General features: G+C 34.0%; 1 protein-coding gene across 2 annotated transcripts; it reads right to left on the bottom strand.

Moving 5' to 3' along the window:
• Nucleotides 1-112: 112 nt before the first annotated feature.
• Nucleotides 113-17,509, bottom strand: LOC106619611 (uncharacterized). 2 transcript variants are annotated; one of them, XM_014237788.3, is made up of 13 exons: nucleotides 13,596-17,500; nucleotides 11,236-11,343; nucleotides 8,048-8,145; nucleotides 7,200-7,355; nucleotides 6,477-6,608; nucleotides 6,178-6,414; nucleotides 5,974-6,102; nucleotides 4,962-5,091; nucleotides 4,739-4,861; nucleotides 4,234-4,323; nucleotides 2,899-3,022; nucleotides 2,068-2,375; nucleotides 113-527 (listed from the first exon to the last, which is right to left on the bottom strand). In XM_014237788.3, the coding sequence occupies exons 1-13, from the start codon at nucleotides 14,043-14,045 to the stop codon at nucleotides 372-374; spliced, it is 2,241 nt and encodes a 746-aa protein (XP_014093263.2). In that variant the 5' UTR covers nucleotides 14,046-17,500; the 3' UTR covers nucleotides 113-371. The 2 variants fall into 2 exon arrangements, with proteins under 2 accessions (XP_014093263.2, XP_036233545.2); XM_036377652.2 differs by lacking the exon at nucleotides 2,068-2,375 and having other exon boundaries at nucleotides 362-527; nucleotides 13,596-17,509.
• Between the last annotated feature and the right edge of the window lie 5,473 nt (nucleotides 17,510-22,982).

Raw genomic sequence — 22,982 nt, 5'->3', positions numbered from 1 at the left:
GTCTAACAAGAAATATATAGGGCATATGGTAATGTAAATTAATGGAAATAGTATCAACCTTGTTCCGGCGGATGTAACGCTGGAGAAAATATAAATGAGAATCCAACTAAATCCACTGTGGTGTAATGTTTATTAAACTTTATTTTTGACATAGATACATATGTACATATGTATTTACGCATATGGATCTATTTTCACTTATAATAATATATTTACCAAGAAATTCTATTTGAAATAAATATTGTACCTTTTATTCTTACACGAACAAAATATGTTTACTTTATTTATGGAGAATATAAGTATATACATCTATATTCAAACATACATACATACATTCATATGTATGCAGAAAGAAGCTACACCATGTGGCACTATTTTCGCTTGCTATCGCTTTTTAAAAGTGGTTCTGACTTCAGTTTTTCCAAAAACACCGGTTGCATGTCAGTAAACCAGGAAATCTCTTCACAACGAACCTTCACCGGACCATCTTTGCAAGTCAGCCAGTAAGTGCTCATGAGGCCTTTGCCCTAAAATGAGATAAAAAGAACATTACTAATGCTATATTGATTTATATTTATGAATATTAAAAATTATTATTATCTGTAATATAAATCTGATTCTGGTAAAGTATTGTTTTGCAACTTAAATTAGATTTAGTACTTAATAATATCTACAGAATAATCCATAATAGAAACAAATTTTTTTAACTTCCCGCTAAGAAAATTGAAAATTTTCTAAAAATCGGGAAGATATTGGTTTCACCCCATTTTGCAAAAATCGAATTCTCAACAGATCTCGACGTTTTGAGGGTCGAGGAAGCTTCCCCGAACATTTCTACGATGATGTCCGTATGTCTGTATGGATGTGTGGATGTATGTGACCCTCTTATAACTTTTAAACGGCTCAACTGATTTGAATAAACTAAACGGCATTCCAAAGGGTTTCATTGCACTTGAATTTCGTGTGAGTTTGGACCCAATCGGACCAGTAGATTTTGAGAAATCTCAAAAATAAATAAACCGGGTCGAAATCGGTTGATTTACTTGCGAGATATTGAAAACGAAAAATTTCGAAGAGCTCAAAAGCAGTGAAAAAAGCGAAATTTGAACGTTAGCGTATGAAATTACCGGGAAGTTGCAGGGATGGCCCTTGAGGCCAACCGTTTTCCACATTTTTTTAACAGAAACATAATTTTTAACATAAATAGAATTTTTATCACAAACAGAATAGATACTTTTAAGAATTAATTTACTGAGAACTAAAACAGCTTTCAAAACAGAAACATAGTCCATAGCAGAATTTTTAACAGAAGCAGAATTTTTTACAGAAACAGAAATGATACTTTTAAGACTCAATTAGAAGATTTAGGGAATGAGAACGAGAATCAATGAGAACTAAAACGGCTTTTCAAACATAATCATAATCCCTAGCAAGAAACAGAAAAGCTACTTTTAATGCAATACTAAGTAGGTTATCAGATTCTTTTCAGCATTCATAACAGAGTCAGAATTTTTAACAGAAACAGAAAGTCTTTAAACCATTGACATTTTTTTTCGATTACATCTCAGTACGTGAATAATAAATTATTTCACATTTTTGTTGCGGCGCATGTTGAATATATGAATTTTGTGATAAAATATTTTTAGTTTAATGATTTGAAATGTAGCGACTACTGTTGTCATTGTGAAAAGTATAACATATTCCCCAAAAAGTTTTGGGAATACAACTGAGGTGACAATCCTGCATTTTTAAAGGTTTGAATGGACATAACGGTTCCAATGCGTCAGTAGAGGTAGTACCAACTCGACATAAGAGGACATTACAGGTATTAGGACCAATTCGAGGAGTACCAACTAGAAAACTTATTCTATTATATTCATCTCTATTTGGTCGATAGTGGAGAGTCTTGCACAAGAGTCTCTTTCTATCAGATGCTACATATTATTTGATTTATTGGCAGGAACATCCTAATAAGTAGGGATGTATGCGAATTTGTATGCGTACAGAAGTGAGGGGTTCTCTTATTTTTTTTAGTTTTTAATGACAAAAAAAATCTAATTTATTTACCTTTACATCAATAAGTCCACGGTGCTCGGTGCGAAAGCCACCAATCCTGTGCAGTGCCTCGTTCATTTCATCCGTGATGTGAATTTTGTGGGCCTCACCGGTTGACTCCATGCGTGAGGCTGTGTTCACCGTGTCACCAAATAAGCAGTAGCGCGGCATTTTCGTGCCGACAATACCAGCGACCACGGGACCTGTGTGGATGCCACAGCGAATTTGCAGCGTCCCCGTTGACCGTGGAATTTTGAAAAAAGACGATGCGTCTAGTAAATCAAGCGCCATTGTGGCAATTTCCGAAACATGTTTTTCGCCTGCAAGTCCAGCATACATATATATGTGTGTGCGTATAAACGAAGTGGTATGTGTAGTCCGCCATTGGTTGAGATAGTGAGCCGGATGCGGAAATTATAGTTGGTTGTCAGGGCAAATGCGATGAGTTGAAGAAACAAACAAAAAATGAATGAGAAGACAGAAAACAGGGGTGTTGCTGAGTGCATAATAATTTTCGCTCGATAGAAGGTTACAATTTTTCCAACAAGTTCATTATTTGCACACCAAGCGCAAATGTGTATAAATTACCACTTTATGTGAGCATGTGATAGTTGGTACTTTTGAACTGAATTTGAATGTAAATTAACTGTATATGTATAGACATGTCTACAAATATATCATATGTTTTTATAAGCTTAAATTATGCTTCTGTTAATTTTTGTATAACCTCTTTGAGGTTTTGTTTGCTTCTGCTATGATTTCTAAAGTTCTAAATTTATACATATATATGCGTGTATACATTCATCATACATATGTCAAAATGTTTGAACAACAGTTACCTACCATTTTTGACTGGTAATCCTGATGCTACCATATAGGAGTCGCCTATTGTCTCCACTTTGTAAACGTCATAGCATTCAATGCGTTCATCAAAAACACGATAAATTGAGTTCAGAAAGGTGACTACCTAAAATATTTTTATTCGGGTATAGACCATATACATATAGATTATATGTAAAATTATGTTTCTAAAAATAAATAGTTGAGGTTGGATTAGAAAAGTGAGGTTAGTTCAAAAATGGTGAGTTTCCAAGTTGATTAAAAGAGATGTACATATGTAAATACGTCCATATCTTATCTTGTTATTGAATTTCTTTATCGACAGCTTGAAACCAAACAATAATTTCGGACACTGTATTTACTGTCGGAACTCGGACTTATAAATAACCTTGTAAGAACTGTTCCTAACGAGTTAGCTCATAACTCAATTGCAACTCAAAATAAAATTTGACACGAACTGCTCGCGCAAAAATTTTTGTTTGGATTGGTTCAACCTTTTTTTTTTGCGTGAAGTTTGATCTCCATATATAAATTATTGTGTGAATACGGTGGCTGAACGAAGACTCTCGTTTCGTGCTTAGCCAAAAAGTCAGTCAATATCATGCTAAACTGTGACGGCGCATTCACGTCTTTTGGCACGCGTCATTCCCTTCTTAACCTAAATGTGTTAAGTCAATCCATAAGAGATGTTGAGATCCACTACTATCTCTCTGATACCAACACGACAATTCATTCATTGTTTCTTTAACTTTTTCGATGTTATCGTCATTAACAGAGGTGCGCACTCAAATACATACTTGCGTTTATGGTAGAGTCGACTGCTAAAAACACTTCTGCAACATTTTCACCGATTCCGTAGTCGTGATTCCATTACTCGTTAAATTTTTTTCAAGGTAAAATCGACAAACTGTCACCTGACAAGGACGCACTAACTGATATATGGAGATCAGACTTTACTCGTCCGGGTCAAGTGTGATCTTGAGTGTATGCCTCAGTTAAAGAGGCTAAGCGCTAATTAAGCCTATAATATCGATGTACTTAATTTAATTTGAAATCAAGAGGAATATTCGGGATATTAGTCGATCTCATCACCTTCTTTTAATATTATATTGGAATACCGAACACGTAAGTAAGCTAATCTAGATAACAAGCTCCCCACTTCTGAATAGCTGGGCGCTGAATAAGTTGAGTGAATGTCGTTAAAGATGTAAAGTTCATTTGGCCACAGTTCTGAAGGGACTCTTTTGCTGAATGCATAAATATTTGTCAAGAAACCTCACCCTTTTTGTATAACCTTCATATACATATACTAAAATTATAGAATGAGTTACCACTAACCTCCAAAGGTGTACATCTTGCAGCTATCTCTGTGAAACCGACGATGTCGCTAAAGTAAACGGTTACAGCTTCATACATTTCAGCGCGTACCTGAGAGCGGAGTAGAATAGTAATGAAAGATATAAAATTATTTGTTATTTAAGAAATTAACTACAAAATATAACTCATATAATGAAAAATATACAGCAGTTTCAATAAATTTAGAAAACATATTCTCTGGCAAAGTTTTCTTAAGCTAGCGCCGAGGGGATCTCCCTTTACTTCTAAGAGTTGGTGCATTCTGAAGGTGTGATAATGTTAACTTTTATGACTTAATTATTGAAATTTCCCATTCCCGCTTGATCATTGTCTGCTATTTGGCAGAGCATTATTCACTTAGATATTCAAATATCAAATGAAATCCTGTATTTTTCTACAACTTATATAATATGTATGACTACACTACTTTCTTCATTTTTGTACCGGTTCCAGAATGGTGAAAACCGAGATTCTTTCACATGTTTACCTGTTGTGTTTGTTTTAGCTGCATGGCAACACTGGGGGGCAGCATTTGGAAAAGTAGCGAATCACTCTTACGTTTCTCCCTCTTCAACTCCTTCGCTTTTTGTGCGAGATTTACAGCATACATCTTGGAGAAAATATCGAAAGAGAAATATAACGGTTATAATGACAGTAAAAAAATATATTATGAAGAAAAAACTATCGCTTTACTAACTATGTCTCATTACCTGTATGGTAGCAGCAGCATTCCTAACTAAAATTATAATAATTGGAGAAACACATAGAACAACGACCAATATAGCTATGCCCACCGCCTCTTTATTAGCAGCCTCCGAGAGAGTTGTATCGACATATTCTCTGTTGGTGCAAAAAAATGATGATTGTATATACTCGTATACTTGTATATATACCATATTATTATATAATATGTTGTTTCAATATTTTTCATAGTTAGTATTGTAGATGTAAATAATATGCGAAGTAAAAACCCACAATAAATTATAGTCAAACGAGTCTCCAGTCTTCTCATCGGTTTGCAGAGATGAAGTTCAATAGACCATTAATGGATAATTTATTTCACCCCTACGGATCCAGACAATCTTTACGAACATAAGTCCTAACATGAACCAGAAGAAATAAAGATTACCGATTGAATACAACGATTTGAGAAAGCTTGAGATTCAAGGTAGTGTCTCTTCTAATTATATCCCAAAATAACTGATATGTTGTCTCTCGTTAGGTACGTAGCGCCATTTATATCCATATCTCTTTCGTTTATTATGCCGGCGATGAAGATAGCCGAGCCGATGCCATTTCGGCATATGAAAGAGATACTAATTCAGGTTGGTGAAGATATCCTCTTCCCAATACACTCAATTCGATTCAGTGAAGAAAGCGCGTTTGTTGAATTTTGTATCAAGTAGTACTGATCCAATAACTGACTCAAAATTGAACGTACAACTTTGGACTCTTTCAAACACTTTTACGATGCGCCGCAACCTTTCCGGTCGAAATTCTAATTTTTTTAATCACCCCGATCGTCAGAGTACCGGTCTCGAAATATTTGACTGGAGAGCATGAGGATTAGGGGGACAAAGTTGAATTGCACTTTTCCGATAAGTAATTTTTTAATTTGACTTCAAAAAATTGTTTTCTCAATTTTTGAAATCTAACTTTTGTTTCGAGCCACCCTAATGAACAATAATTTTCTCAAATGCATACCCTAACAAATATATTTACTTGATTTTAAGCCGTAGCGCCTTTTGTAATATCCGCAAATCATCTGTAAAATTGTGCATAGTGTCGTAATATTGTATAGCATTCCGTTCGTCTGAAACACCTTGTTTGTTTTTAAAAACATTTATATTCCTGTAAAGGAATTAAGAGCAAATTGTACATTAAATATTTTAATTACATAAATATTGTAGCCCTTATAATACTAACATCCCTTTCAGCCTCTTGTATTTGTCGGTCCTGGTTATGTTCATATACATTGGCCTCAAGCTGGGCACATAATTTAGTGTTGAGTTAATGAGTTCACGCGATAAAAACTCGTAGCGAATGAAGGAAACCAGCGCATCCAAGCCCAAGTAACCGCGTCCATAGTATTTAGTGCCAAAAGAAGCAGCAATGTTCTGACACTCAATACTTTTTAAGAGATTTTTGAAACCAATCAGGTAGCTAACGAAGTCACAAAATGATTATATGATAGATAACTGCACTTTCCGATATGTGTTAATTACCGCCATACGCCACTGTTATCCGTTTCCTTAATTTGTTCAGTGAGGTGGTGGAGTAGAGCTCGATTGATTGCCGTGTACCAATTCATAACATCCGTTATTGAACTATCTTCAGGTTCTGAGCGCACACGATCTCTAAATGATATAATTGATATGAAAAAATTACATCTAAATAATAGTATTTTCCAGCTGAAATCCTAGAGTGTTAGAAGTTTAAGGCCGAATCTTCATTCAATATATTATATATCTTTCTGTCTGCTAAGTCCCCAAACAAATAGATGATGATAGTTTTTTACTTTGGGTAATGTTAGATCTATCTATTGAGCATCAAATTTCCTATACTCATATTTATTGAACTGCAGAGTGATGCAATTTTGAATATTATTTTCAACATTTATATCGTAAAGTCATATACACTATTTCTCTTGATCTAAACCTTTGCTAAATGAGTGGAACTGGCCACCGCGCTAAGTTGAAAGGCCGCTGTATCGTATTTAGGTAAATCAAACTATTTAATTTTCTTTAAATGCTTTAACTGACAAGCACACTTAAGCACTCTTCTGTATATGCATATTGTTCGATTCGTCGCAGAGATAAAGTAAGAAATGTGATAGTTTACCAATAGCCTGACTAAAGTCTTTTGATAGGAAGCAGGCTTCAACAAGTTCACAAAGATAATTGTATGCTATTAAAAAAATAATAATAAATCTCTATTGATAAAATTACCTGAATTCATTTAAACGATTTTGAAACTCCGTCCGATTAAGCATAACCTCAAAATCTTCATCTTCATCTGGCAATGTGGGGACACTAACTTCGTTCCATGTTGTCAGATTATTCAAAGCATTGTCAGTTATAGCGAATCTCCGTGTTAAATTTGATCTATTAAAATGATTGATAAATTATGAATTAAGTTTTGATACAAAATAATAAATGAATTCAAGATTTGGCTACACTACTACTACACGCAGATAGCGGTCAGATTATAACTTACTATGGTAAGTCGAAATAGTGACAAATAAAAACTCTTTAACAAATAAAAACTGTCATTGGCAGGGTATCAAAAATTTGTTTGAACAATTTATTGCTTCTTATATCTCAATATGAATGAATAATATAGTCAAGTTTCATGGTATTAAACTCTAACTGATCTCTATTTTGTTCTAAAGTTAAGATATCGTAGATCTGGTACATATGCAAAGAGAACCGCCAGAGTCTACCGATATCTTTAGGAGTTCATATGGTATATTTTTTTCTTGATTAGATAATGTGGGCCAGAAAACTCATAGCGAAAACTTGCCAACCAGTACTACATACTTTGAACTATGAGGGCAATCGAGAAGATATGTACATATACAAGTATTATCTTTTGATGAGCAGAAATTGTTATGATTTTCCTGTGCATTGTGTTTGGATGCAAGGGAAATATAGATCCATGTTTTCTTGTTTTTCAATTAAAAAATGTTAATAGAATATTTGAGAAGTTATATGAGAATTTAATAAGAAACGAAAATAAATTGAACTTATAGCCTGGTTCTGGGATTAAAGTCTAAACCATATAAAAGTTAGCTCACCGTTCTATATTGCCATTGGTGAAGATATAAAAGGACACTTCCGATCGCTCCAGCTGCAGACGGGTCACAACTTTTCCCAAGTTTGTAGCAATTGTTACCTTTTGGTCAAGAGTTAAGTCATTAAATCAAAAGAAAATCATGAAAAATATGAATACGTGTGTTTGATAAACATATATAAAAACTTATATTAACCATAAAAATATGATCTTTGTCCAGTTTCATTATAATTTTCGTAGTGAGTTTGAAGGCAAGAGCTATTTTTGATTTTACTCTGGTTGTTTCATAAATCTATGATCGCTGTTCAAATGTAATCTCTATCTCTCTGTTAATGCGGGCCGGGCCGGGCTAAGTGGTAGATCAAAAATTCATAAAGTTCCTACTCACTCTTAATAAAAGATAATGTGGGAACATGATTGAAATACTCACTGGTCATAGTCTGGTGGCAGTACACGACTACAGAATGGGCTTGACAGATCGAGACTGCTGCAGGAAATGTCAATAGCATGGGACCAGGGAAACAATAGAGCATATCTTGTGCACTTGTCCCGCACTAGCAAGGCAACGCTGAGACAATTGAGGGCCCAATGATATGAGACACTGAAAGAGGAATAAATAACATAGTGAACCCGCAAAAACTATTGAATTTCGCTTCAAACGCTGGCATCCTGAAGGATGACTACTTTTCATGAACTACGTAACGGCACTCCATCTGGCTAAGAACCAAAACTGGTATATGCGTGGATCATGAGCCTACCAGAGTAACCTAACCTAACTTAACCTCTGTCAATGTGATGGAGTTAACATATGGCGTTATAAAGATACGATTTTGTATTTAAAAAACTTCTCAGATAGTTTTATGATTACTTGACTCGATATTGTTTGAACGCGTTAAAGATGGACACCACCAAAGAGAAAATACGCCATATTTTACCGTTTTTCTTCGATAAAGGCGGAAAAGGAAGCCAAACGGTTGAAAATATCGATAAAATATTGGAAATCGTCAAGTCCGAGCTTGAGCTGCTTGTATGTGGATTGGGTCGAGCTAAAGCACAAATACCGTTTGGAACCATTTAAATAAAGCTGTATTCAAAAAGAAGCTCGATACATGAGTGCCACACGAGTCAACGTAAAAACCTCATGGACCAAATTTCCACCTGCGAATCGCTGTTGAATCGCAACAATATCGATCTATTTCTGAAATGGATCGTTATTGGTGATGAAAAGTAGGTTACTTACGACAATATCGACTGTGGCTGAATCGCGCTGAGCCTTCGCAAATGGTGGTCAAGCCACGATTAACGGTCAGAAAGATTGTGTTATGTGTTTGGTGGGATTGGCAGGAATCCGCTACTATTAGCACCCAAACTCTTAATTTGTCCTGTATTGTCACAACTTTGACCGTCTGAAGGAAATAATCCCCCAGAACCGGCAAGCTAAGGTGGGTAATTGTGTTCCATCAGGACAGCGCCAGGGCACACACATCTATAGTGCCTAGCCAGAAATTTCGGAAGCTTGGTTAGGAGGTTCTTATGCATTCAATTTAGCACAAATTGATCACTCCCTTTTACTGTCTAAGACGAATGATTTTGCTGATGAAAAGTTTGTAGAATCGACTATCCCAGTTTGGTTTTACCTATGCTACAATATATAAAACCCTCAAATTAATGCAAAAATAACGGATTTCCTTTTACTAGACCTACATATAAATATATACATATGTCTGCTACTTCTCAGTGTTCATCTGTAAGTTGTACTTAACCTTTCTATTTGATTATCTAATTAATCTTCAACCACTCTTTTGCAACTTTGCTGTACAGCAAAAGCTAAGCTACAAGCATAAATACAAAATAGAATACTTGTGTCTATATGTACAGACAGGCGCGATTGCAGCGATAAATTTTAATTTGTATGTATTGGCTCATCATTCTTTGTACTAGACTAATGAAGATAAAAGATATAGCGGAAAAATCTCTGGAGGGACGTTTGCAAGACGTTTAGTTTTAGGTACAAACCGGTTTAAAGCGTCTACAAAGTGAGAGGGAGATTTTCCCGGGTCTAAATAATTAATAAACAAAACAAAAAACGTTGTGCTTTAATGCCAGTTACATATATGTATATATGTGGTCTGATCTGAACGATTTCTTCGGGGATTGTACAGTTGCTAAGAATGTTTAGCCTAAGCTGTTTAGTTCGTTAGGGTCGTTAGAAAAACGAATGAGTGCCAAATGTCGATTTACAAGATGTGAAAAAGGTCTAAATTTGGCTAAAGAATTAGAACTCCATTTCATTGAAACTGATCATTCAACGGTGCGTAGCGCAAAGTTTAAAAAAGAGTTAAGAAATTGCTTAGCTCCCTTTAGAGAGGTTTTAGTGGAGTTAGAAAAAAAAGGTACAATCGAATACCAATGTGAAGATGAGCCAAGTGAGGAAGACAGTTTGCCTATTAAAAGAATATGAGTTAGGCGACTCAAATTATCTGACAGCGAGGATGAGTGTTGAAAGATTAAATTTTACAAAAGTCTTTCTTGTTTTTGTTGGAAAACCGTTTTTTAGTTTAGTTTTGGTATCATTTCTAATATCTATATAAACTCTTCAATTCAATAAAAATAATTTATAATTTCTCTTGTCTTTTGTGGTCTCCATATAACGCGGTTTGTACGGTTAAATTAAATTTTTTCATCTTTAATACTAGATTAAGGTTAATGAGATGGCACTATCTCATACGTTATCAAGTTACTCATGCCTCCCTATAAATGGTTTAGTGACATTTTTGAATGATAGTTGGTTGGATATTAATGCATATCATTTAGGGAAATATTCTGAGCTGGAAGCTTGAGTTTGAAGTTTATAAAGTTGTAATCGTTTAGATCAGTCGATTAATTACAGTCATTCAATGAATGGGCCTCTCCGATTCATATCACGTTGAAAGGTCGTTAATAACTTTGTTAATACCGGACATCGTCACATTATAGGTTTAACCTTACTTTAAATATAGAAAAAAATTTAGACAAACAGACATTTAATTTGCTAGTAGCAAAGGTCTAGTCGGCAGCATACTGCCAGTAGGAATGAGTTTAATGCTTTCAGGTGATATAAAACCCATCATCACTACCACCAACTTCTTACCATGTTTTCTTATATGAACGAACATACAAACACGTAGGATCTAGCGACAAGGTATCACTCACCTGCGTCTCAATGTCAGCCACTTCTGCTCTGTAGTCGAGAATTTCTTGTAGAATAACTGATGTTTGAACAATCAGCGCAAGTATTGGAATGAATGGTAAAATTATCATCTGAAATAAACAAACAAATAAAAGCAGTAATAAATTCTCATTAATTAATTCAATACACAAAGAGAGAAAGAGAGAGAGAAATTGTTATATATTCAAAAGAAAATAACATACAATAGGCAAATAAAGAGGCAACACCAAGTGCTGTAGTGGGAAAATTTATAAGATGTGTTTGATAGTTTGTTTAATATATGTGGAAACCTTTATAGGCAATTATCATGAGTCGGTGATACGCTTGACTTCTAATTTATTTCCCTCGGAAATATTTTTCGTACAAAAATCTACTCAGAAAGAGGTTTGGTTTATTAATTTTTGCTCTAAAAATATTTTTCTCTCATTTATGTTATTTAGGAACTTCAAAATAATCCCATTTCGGGTTTGGTGCAATGAAAAGTATCAAGGAGTAATACCTTGAAGTTTTCGCTACAAAACGGAATTGTCTATACAAAACTTCCTGATTTCTCATACCAATAAATAAAAACTTCACAATAGAACAAAAGTCGTAGATTTTGAGCTTTGAGTGCTCCCTATGGAATTACGGAGCTTATCTATTGATTTCGCAGTTATTTATGACCTAACTAGGCCGTTGTTGACAAATTAATTCAAATTTTTATTGCCTTATTTATTTCTAGAATATTGTCTTAAATGCTCAAGTTGATCCGAGTAATAGTTTTGGATTTACAGCCTTGAAAAGTTGTGCGCCCGAGGTCAGCTATATAAAGGTTGGTTGAAAAATTTCTGCGCTCGAAATGAAAAAAATACTGTTTTTGGTACGATATATATTTTTTTATTCAATATAATCTCCCTTAACTTCAATACACTTATTTCAATGATCCTCCAATAATTTTATGTCATCCCTATAAAAACGCTTTCCACGAAGGAATTGTTTTAGGTTTCTGAAGGGGTAGGTCTCTGGGAGCTAAATCTTGTGAATACGGTGTTAAAACCATTTTTGTTAAATTGTTAATTGTTAAAACACCTTTGTAAGGAGGTGAATGTCTTGATGAAAAATAATTTTTTTGTGCTGCAAACCAGGTCTTTTCTCACGAATTTTTTCATCCTGCTAATCTTAATGGCTGCATAATATTCAGAGTTAATTGTTTTACCTTTCTGCAGATAATCAATCAACCAAATCCCTTTTGCATCCCAAAAAACTGATGTCATAACCTTCTCTGCTGATCGGGACTTCACCTGCTTTGGAGCTGAACAACCAGCTTCAGTCCACTGTAAAAGTTCTTGTTTAAATTTAGGATCATGGTGGCAGATTCACGTCTTATCTATAGTTATAAAACTACGCAAGAAATCGTCAAAACAAAGAATATAATCACTGCGCGATATTAAATTTTTTCCATATCAAAAAAATACTCTGACACGTCAACTTCAAAAGGCTTGTAAACAAAAAATTAACTTGCAACTTTGATGTGTTCTCACGACAGACCTACCAACTTGAGAGAGCAAAAATTTGGAGCTAGAAATGCTATTTCTTGGTGAGTACTACTCACTTTTCAACCAACCTGTTGTCACTTAAAACTTTCAACTCGTTTTTCTCGGAACTGCGTTTTCACAGTTCACAGGTCTTCGACATATAATTAATAAGGTCTTGAACGAAGGATTTTTTTTCAATTACAAATATTTACATTCGAGAAATTTCACCTAAATTGTATTTTTTTGTAAATAGTTTGATGAAAATACAATTTCAATTTTTTTCCTTCGTCTAATACCTAGTTTGTGGTATTGAACACGTAGTTTTTTTTTGTATACTTCAAATAATCCTGTAATAATTTCTACTGTCAACGCGGAGGCTCCTTTTTTCCGAGGAAACGCTGAAAACGACGTCGTAGTGACTGAGTTTTGAATATTTTCCTTTGAAAATTTCCCAACCCTTTGTAAAATATGTATCATTGGAATAATAAAAAGTTTGAATAAAATATTTAATTTTTAATATGAAAAAAAAAATTATAGAAAATAGGCCGTTTCATGCATTGAAATTCGTCATCCAATCGTTAAGTTTTCGGTAATAGATTATCATCCGCCATTTTATCTTGCCGCTATTATCATTTTAGGCACTAATTTGGGTTTGGAACTATAATTTTTAGCCTCTAATGTGTTTATCTACTTTTTCGCGATATATAACAAGATAAATATATCTAAAGCTTACCATAAATCGGATTATCACTTCGCGTAAAAAAAGTTCAGATTTTAAGGCACATCCTATTTTAAGTTCGAAAGTAAGTATTGCCATTTGAAGCACTTACTTGCATTAGCTGTATCCGTCGGCCCGTTTTGATTGCCGGATTACGAGCAGCAGCACTGCAGCATTTGCCTTCCACCGTGGTCGAAACATCCTCCGAACTGACTGAGCGTATCGACATTTTATCCAAATGGTTGGACACTTGTATGTTCGGCTGAATGTGCAGATGCTTATGTTGGATGTTATTGTGTAAAGTGTTATAGGTTAGCATATTGTCGTGGTTGGAATGATAGTGCTTTAAATTAGAGTGTGTGCTCGTATTAAGCGTTTTCCCTTCAGGCAGAGGGATTGGAGTTTGAAAAAAACTATTGTCGGTTATGTCAATTCTGATATTCGATAGCCCTGTGCCAACGTCATTTCGTGCCAATTTTCGCTGTGCATCCGCAGAGGTGCTAATAGCGACCTCCATATCTTTTCGTGGGTGACGATCTTGTGTTCTTGGTGGCGTTGCCATCTTTATATGTGGATTTTCTTTTGATTTCTAATAACTGTAGTTATGCTTGTGGTGTTGAAAGCGCGGAAGTACGCTGTTCTAAACTAATTCGAATTTGTTCATTTCCTGTAAGAGAATAAACAGAATTTGTTCTTCTACGGCGCAACACTGGAAACAATTGATATAATTTTTTGAATCTGGTAGTAATAGTTGCCGTAGTGAATGCTTTTAAACACAAGTGAAAAGTAAATAAAAGTAGTAGAAATGGTCAAAAGAAAGCAAATATGTGAAGAATAATTAAGAGGGCGGCCCGATAAGTACTTAGCCTGATAGTGTCAATATCGCAAGAGAAATATACTATCGTGTAGCACATTCTTTGACTCGTAGTTTTGTTTTGACTGCGTGTATATGCAGATTTTAGGGAAATGGAAAGAGAGCAATATCGGTTGGTGAAACCGCGCATTGAAATCAAAGAGTGCTTGGATGTTGTATGCGATGACTCTTCTCCTTCCATAGCGACGTCCAAGAAATGGTTTTGTTTGGTTTTTGATAAGCCATGCCTAAGTGCTCTATCGAAACAACAAATGGGACCGTGCGACCACTTTACAGCAATGTCTGATACTGATTTAGTTTTATGACTGTCGACGACACACAGTTACAAGGTGGGATCACGTATTGTGTACCTACGACGTGACGTGACGAAACGCAAAACGGTCACGGGGCCTACTATGCCGAATTAATAGATCGACTTGATGTCGACTTGGAAAAAACGATCCGATTTGGAAAACAAAAAAGTACTACTCAGCCATGACAATGCCACGGTTCACACTTTGCTCGCTGTCTGCCACTGTTAAATTGGTTAAATCAGGCCACGAACAGCTTAAACATCCACCATTTACCAGATTTAGCCGCGTGCGGTTTCTGAGTCGAATGAGTAGGATGGCCTAATGAATCAAACTAAAAGTTGTATGCTATGACGGTATCCGACATGCATAGAGTCTTACAAGCTTTTAGCCGCCCGAAAGCTCCTTCCTTTTACTCAAGAAGATTGGGATTTGAATCCAAGTCCTCTAAATCAGTAGACACTCAATCCACCTAATATTATCTACTTCACCAATTGTTAATTAAGCATAATGGCATTTATTATCGTCTATGTTAAGCTTCTAATAACTTCTTACCATTCGAATATTTCTTTCTAAATTTCGCGGAAATGAAAAAAAACGGGTGAGTTCGTTAGATAAGAGTCGATAGCCATTTTCCATAGTAGAGATCAACTTTGTTGCATGTTCTCATGTCCCGATATATTTATATATGTATGTATATATGCATGAGTGCATGGCCATATGCACGCATATGTCATATGTTTATTATGTGATGAATTGCTGTCAAATAGGTTAGCGCGCTGTTCTATGTAGGGCGTATATTTGTATGTAGATCTGGCATGTGCAGTTAGTATCAATTATACAAATTGAAAAAATTGCAGAATGTGGCGCTTACCCACCTACAAACATTTGTAGATATATATATCTATGTAAACTAAGTATCATTTGCTACTATTTTTAGGATGACTCAAGTTAAATTCCCTATGAAACCTTCTAACGGTATTGATGCACGTCATAGCCCTAGGGATGTTGTGTGTTATTAACTTCCGGTAAAAGGCAATGTCAAACTGCCGACGGTTATTTATTATTACCGGTAAAATGTGATGTGAACAACAAGACAAGCGGAATCTCTACAAACTCTAAAGTCGATGAACAGGCATGAGTGAGCACTCTTACCCCAAAAAGCTCACATTAGAAACGTGTTGGACCTCCGCTGTTTTCTTGCGGTCTAGCGGTTTGACGGAATTCTTCTGGTTAGGGATCCAAAGAACTACTTATACTCAGCTAGTTTCATCTTGCAGTTGTTGAGGTTTACCCCGAACATTTTTCAATCATGCAAAATGTTAGGGAGGCAAGGTGAAAAAATGTCTCAACAGATTTGGTATAGACTCAAAACGGTTAGTCGAGGTTCTGTCGATTGATACCTACGAGTTCTGGGTATCGCAAAGGACCTATGTTTAAATTGTCTAATTGAAATTCCTGTAACGTATACATTTATACATTTTATGTCAGAGTGGGTGTATATGTATTTCATAACCGTAACATAACCGCAAACTTGCGGTCATATATCCTAATATATATCTATGTATGTATATGTTTTATTGATGTATGTCTATAAATCTTTGAAAGTTTCTTGAATACGATCTACATTTCACTTTTGTTTGGTGACTTGCTGCTGGCCAACAAAGATAAAGGGAAGGCCCCAAAGCTTTTACTTCGCGCTGAAAGTTTTCATAGCTTTTTAAGTGCTTTTATAACAGAAATTAGCTTTTGGTATTTGAAATTAACTACAGATTGACTAAAATTCAATAAAAAAATAAGTAAAAACGTTAACTTTGGTTGCACCAAAACTATAATACTCTTCACTTATAAAAGGTGCCATACGAGAACTTGATTTTGATCGGTCAGTTCGTGTGGCTGCTATGAGATTTAGTGGTCCGACCTGAAAATTTTTTTGTAATTTGTGCCATTGCCTTGGGCAATAATCCATATCAAATTTCGTGAAGATATCAAATAAAGTTTTTCAATCAAGCACTTGAATTTGATCTTTCAGTTTGTAAGGCAGCTATATGCTATAGTAATCCGATATCTGCAGTTGCGACTAATGTGAAGCTTCTTGGAGAGAAAAGGACGTTTGCAAAAATTCAGATCGATATCTTAAAAACTGAGGAACTAGTTCGCGTATATACAGACAGACAGACGGATGTGGCTAAATCGACTCAACTCGGTATAATAAACCCAACGATTACCCTCCTCCCGCCCAACCGACGCGAGGGGCGCAATCCGCATACGTGCGGAATTAGCCGAGTCAGAAAAGGCAAGAGAGTTTTTTAAGTGTTGAGATCTAAAACTGCTCAGCTACAGAAACAAAAATTTCAACAGCTAAGATCTAAAGTTACAATGTAATAATTTGTTACATTTTCATTTATTAAGAGAAAACAATAAAGTCTTTTTAATTTTGAAAAGTGAGTCAGATAAGTTAAATGTGCTGGAATGAGAATTAAAATCATGACATATACGGCGGAATGGCTCGTTTAGTTCAAAATTTGATCTACAGGATTTTAGCAGTAAAGGTCTAAACTGCCTCGAAAGGTGAACTGGGATATTAAATTTAATTTCAGACAGGAGAAAAGAACTGCAAACAGTTCCATTCAAAAGTTTCACTAAGAATATTATGACAAGCATTTCTCTACGACTAGAAAGTGTAGGTAGATTAATAAGTTTTAAACGACTAGTGTATGGAGGTAGACTTACCCTAGCATCCCATCGGAAATTCGCTAAGGCGAAAAGTAAAAATTGTTTTTGAACCGACTCTAACTTGTCAGAATGGATTTGGTAGCTAGGGTTCCATACCACAGAGCCATATTCCAATATAGGTCTAACCAAAGTTGTATAAAGTGTTTTAGTAATATACGGATCTCTAAATTCTTTAGACCAACGTTTAACAAAACTGAGGACAGCTTTTGCTTTCAAGACCATGGTATCAATATGAAGACTGAAATTAAGCTTAGGGTCAATATTAACTCCCAAATCAACATAATATTATGCTGATAATAATTATAGGATCTCCCGCGTTTTCTTCTGGGTGTTACAAGATTCGCGAAAAACTTAATACCCCGCTCAGAGTATAATTATTTCAAAACTTTCCGCGGTATTTTTTGCCAGTCAACTCTACGAGTCACCCTAGTGATTAGTCCTGGCACTCCTTCCTCAAACGATCTATTTGCGGGAAGGTTATCTAAAGTGTATTGCCCTTTATGAAAACAGCAAACTATATCTGTTAATATAAACATATATATGTATACCATATACATACATATATATATTATATATTATAGTATATGTACATATATACATATGTGTTACTGCCGGGATGACTAGTTTTTCTCCCAACCAATCAACTCATCAAAGGTGATTATGGTGAATTCTGCTCTTAGCTATCCACATGTGACACTTATGTATATACATACAAGTATATGTCGATATGTACATATATCAATATTTGTGCGTAAAAACACAAGGCTAAACAAATAGTACGTTGTGTATTGCACGAAGCTTGTCTATTGCCTCTCCGTGGGGTGGGCGTGTATACATATGTACAAGTATGTACGTATGTCGTATATACTTAGGTGTGTCATTATTTAGAATCATAATCATACATATGAATGCGTGATAATTCGTTTGATTAAAAACAGAATTACATTGAAAGCTACATTTACCGCGTTTGCACTTCTGTACTTTTTCGCAATGACAAGTGATGCAGCGACTGTTTTCATTTAAGGCTGCTGATTATTATTGTTCGCAATTTCATTTAAATTGCATAGTGTTTGTGTTAAACTGACTTTGTGTCACACATTTGTAGCCTGTATTTTTATACTCTTGCAACATGTTGTTACAGAGTATAATAGTTTTGTTCAACTAACGGTTGTTTGTATCTCCTAAAACCAATCGAGATAGATATAGAGTTATGCATATAGAAATTATCAGGATGAAAAGACGAGTTGAAATTCATTTGACTGCCTGTCCGTCTGTGCGTGCAAGCGATGAATTAAGTGAAAGTTGAGATAGCTTGACGAAACTTGGTACACAAGTTCCTTGGCACCCGAGTAGATTTGATACTGCACAAAACGCCATTAATCGAAAACCTTTAAAGTGCTATAACTAAACTCCAAATATAGATTCGAAACTGTAATTTCGTGCGGTATATTAGAGTGCTGAAGGGCATCTTTGGTTGGAAAATCTTTAAAAAGTGGTCGTGGCCGAGCCCCCTAATAGGTATAATGTACATATATTCCACCCACTTAAGTTAAATCAACCAAACTTACTCACAGCAAATCTTTTTGGAATCCCCTTCGAAAGTATAAAAATAGTTTAAATCGGATTATAACCCCGCACACTCGGATCTGATCGGATTCAGAGAAATCAGACTACAACCACCCCGATTTTTCATATAACACAATTTTAAAATACATCTTATTATTTCACTTTCCAGTATACAAATCAAACACTAATCAATGATCACCACCAGATACCGAATATGAGGACCCCAGATCCAATTGCGAACTTCTTATCAAAAATATCGGTTACATCCGAAGACTAGTCTTTTAGTAGATTTGTGTTTGATAAAAAAAACTTGCATTTACATATTTATTTAAAAATATATACAATATATGAAAAATCATATGATGAGTTAGGTGAAATAAATCGTTGAATAATATATTTCGATATAATTGAAAGTATGAACCGTTTCTTATTAGTTATAAATGTTGCTGATAAAAATTGAAGGGAAACCTAATTTATATTTGCTGTTCGATGAGCAAAACGAGAGCTTAGGTTAAAAAATTATCATATTATCATATTAAAAAGTTTCGCATATAAGCACTTGATTCCGATTGTTACGTTTGTATAGCAGGTATATGTTATGGTGGTCCGATATCGGCCGTTCGACCAAATGAGTAACTTCTTATTGAGAAAAGGACAGGTGCAAAACCTGTGAACCTATAAAATAAAATGTCTAACAAAAGGCTGGTTGTTGATTTTTCAGTGAAAAATACTAATAATTTATCGATTGTACTTCGGACCACATATTTAATGCCGAGAATTAATAGCTTTAAATATTCCAAAAACAGCATTGTAGAAATCAGTTGTAACAGTATTTATACGCTGACCAGGGCATATTAAGTTTTCCTCGAAGTTTGTAACATCCAGAAGAAAACCTTATAAAATAAAAATATTATATACATACATAAATAAATGATCTGCTTGACGAGCTGAGTCGATTTAGCTAAGTCTGTCTGTATAACGCGAATTAGTCCCTCAGTTCTTGAGATATCGATCTGAAATTTTGAAAACATCCATTTCTCCCCAAGAAGCTGCTCATTTGTCGGAACCGCCGATATGGGACATGTAGCTGTCATACAAACTGATGGATCAAAATCAAGTTCTTGTATAGAAACCTTTTTTTATTTGACAAAATATCTTCACGAAATTTGCATGAAAATTGTTTAAATCGAACCACTACAACATATGCTGCCTTACAAACTGAACAATAAAAATCATTGGTATGGAAAATTTTTTATATGAGAAGGGTAAAATAGCTTCGGTGCAACCGAAGTTAATGTTTTTTTCATATTTCAGTTTACAATAAGGTGTAGTAAAATGAAAGAAAGCATAGTTATAATGTTCTGATTTTGGTCAAATATGTTTCATGTGCGATTACTTGTTGCCATTTTGAAGATATTTTTATAATGCCACTTTCATAGATATCCTCGTTCCAAATGGGTCCTGTTAATACAATTTCAGTTATGTTGAAGGTGTGGCTACAACTCCGACTAGTAGGGTTTTGCTTTTAAAAATATTACTTTATAAAAATTTATTTATATTAATAATACTTAAGTTTTTTAACATTATAGAATACTTTTTTCATGTTTACACACATTTTTATTAATCACTTACTCTTTTTGAAGATTATTTAATTTTTTCATCAAATTAAACACATAATTTAAATATAATATTACACATTATTAAAAAATTATAAATTTTCAAAATTTCGGAAATTAATGAACCTAAAATTTTCCAATTGAAGGCAAATACCGTAAGTCAAAATTAGTATAAAACAAGAAAAAACGTTAACTTAATTAAGTTAAGCCCTTTACAAATACAAAATGTTCCTGACAAGAAGTTGATACCGATCGTTCAATTTGTATGGCAGCTATATGATATAGTGGTCTGTTCTGAACAATTTCTTCAGAGATTACATTGTTGCTTTAAATAATAATCCATGCTAAATTTTGTTAAGTTATTTCGCGAAATAAAAAAGTTTCGCATATAAGCACTTGATTCCGATTTTTCCGTTTGTATAGCAGGTATATTTTATGGTGGTCCGATATCGGCCGTTCGACCAAATGAGTAACTTCTTATTAAGAAAAGGACAGGTGCAAAATTTCAGATCGATTGCTTAAAAACTGAGGGACTAGTTCGTATTTATACAGACAGACAGAAGGACAGACGCACATGGCTAAGTAAACTCAGCCCATCAAGCTGATCATTTATGTATATATTTTATAGGGCCTCGGAAGTTTCCTTCTGGGTGTTACAAACTTTGTGGCAAACTAAATAAACTAATAAATTCTCACGATATTTGGGCCTACGTAACCGTAACGGATCCAGATTTTCATTGGGTCAGGTGCTGTCAACATGGCAGTATTCCTCAAAATTTTTTTGGGAATATTTCTGCTGCTACAACAACAACAAAATTAATATTTTTTTGTATACAATTTTATTCCTCCATTTTATATTGGAAAGTTTTCTTAAATAATTTCTTGTAACATGAATTGAAGCTTAAGTATTTGAATACTTCACATAATTTGTGTTTTAGTCCACTTATTTATGTATGTTATCCATACATTTTTATAATCATTTCCTGACCTTTTTTTATATGTATATGATTATATAATCTGCTGTTTAATTTTCAGTATATTTAAACAAGTAAAGATATATATACATACGTCATTGAAGGGTATAAATTATTTTTCTGTACAAATGACATCGATATCAACAAATAATAATAGAATTTATGGGATTTTACTTTCATTTCATCAAATAATAAACTTTTTTGTAATTTTAGTTAACCATATTTTTTATTTACAATAACACTTCAGTTTGAAGTAAAGTGGAATAAATCGGCACAAATATAATATTTAAGTTGTTTAACAAAATATTAGAGTATTTTTAATAAGGTATAAATATCTATACTTATATCCTTTGCATGTTTATTGGCAACACTTTGTTTGCAAAAGTACAGCACAGTTGTAAATCTTCTTTGATTGCTTTAAATTTTATTATCCTTCCATTTTTCACATAAGAAAATATTTGTATAAATCCACTCTAATATTTGCCTAAAATTTTTACACTCAAATCAATAATTTCTAAAATTTTCCACTTTAGTTTTTTCCTTATTTTTGATTAACCACACACGAAGAGGACACGACAGCAACTGAGGATAAACTTGTTGCGCTTTTCTATTTATACGCAAAGGATAATGCTTGTTGGAGCTACATATACACACTACTGAGTGTCATTACTTGTGTGTTGGGTATAAATTACAACACTTGAATCAAAGTGGACTATTTACCATATTATATTTAAAAAAAAATATTTATAATATTAGGTGTATAGTAATTTTTGTTCTTGGAAATCGAAATTCATAATTGAATTAATGAATGAGTTTTGGTTTCTGAAGTAATTATAGGCCAGATACCAATTATCAATTTTAAGTTGGTTGGAGAGACGAAAATCAGTATACCTGTTATAATATGTAGGTTAGAGAAAAATATCCACTAACTCTATATACCTTTTACTCTCATAGAATATATACGAGTATGATAAAATTTTGTTATGCAGAGTACGATTAAATTAAATTAATTGAAGTTAGATTTTCAATTTTTAACCCCAAAATCCCATTTAATCCAGTTTTTGGGATTACTAATGTAATATTTTCAATTCCGTATTTAGAATTAAATTTTGTTTTTTATTTTTTAATCAGTTATTTGGGATTAAAAAATTAAAAATTATTGTTATTTAAGATTATGGAGAATAAAAAAAAATTGAATTCAAATGTTACTTCGATTATTTTTTTTTCAATGCATCATTGGCAACGCTGTATGTATGGTTGAATATCTAATAAAAATTCTGAATATTTAGAAATTTGCCGTTAGATGTGAAATAAATGAAGCAACATAATATTATATATAACACAAAAGAAAATAAATAAAAAATAGCAAGACCCTGAAACCTGTATATTTTGCAAAGCTTTAACATTTACAGACTTAACAATTGTCAAATATAATATTTATCT

Source organism: Bactrocera oleae, chromosome 4 (genome assembly GCF_042242935.1).
Source record: "Bactrocera oleae isolate idBacOlea1 chromosome 4, idBacOlea1, whole genome shotgun sequence".
Classification (NCBI taxonomy): domain Eukaryota; kingdom Metazoa; phylum Arthropoda; class Insecta; order Diptera; family Tephritidae; genus Bactrocera; species Bactrocera oleae.
Note: the sequence above shows the minus strand (reverse complement) of the source record. Positions and strands in the feature narration are given on the sequence as shown.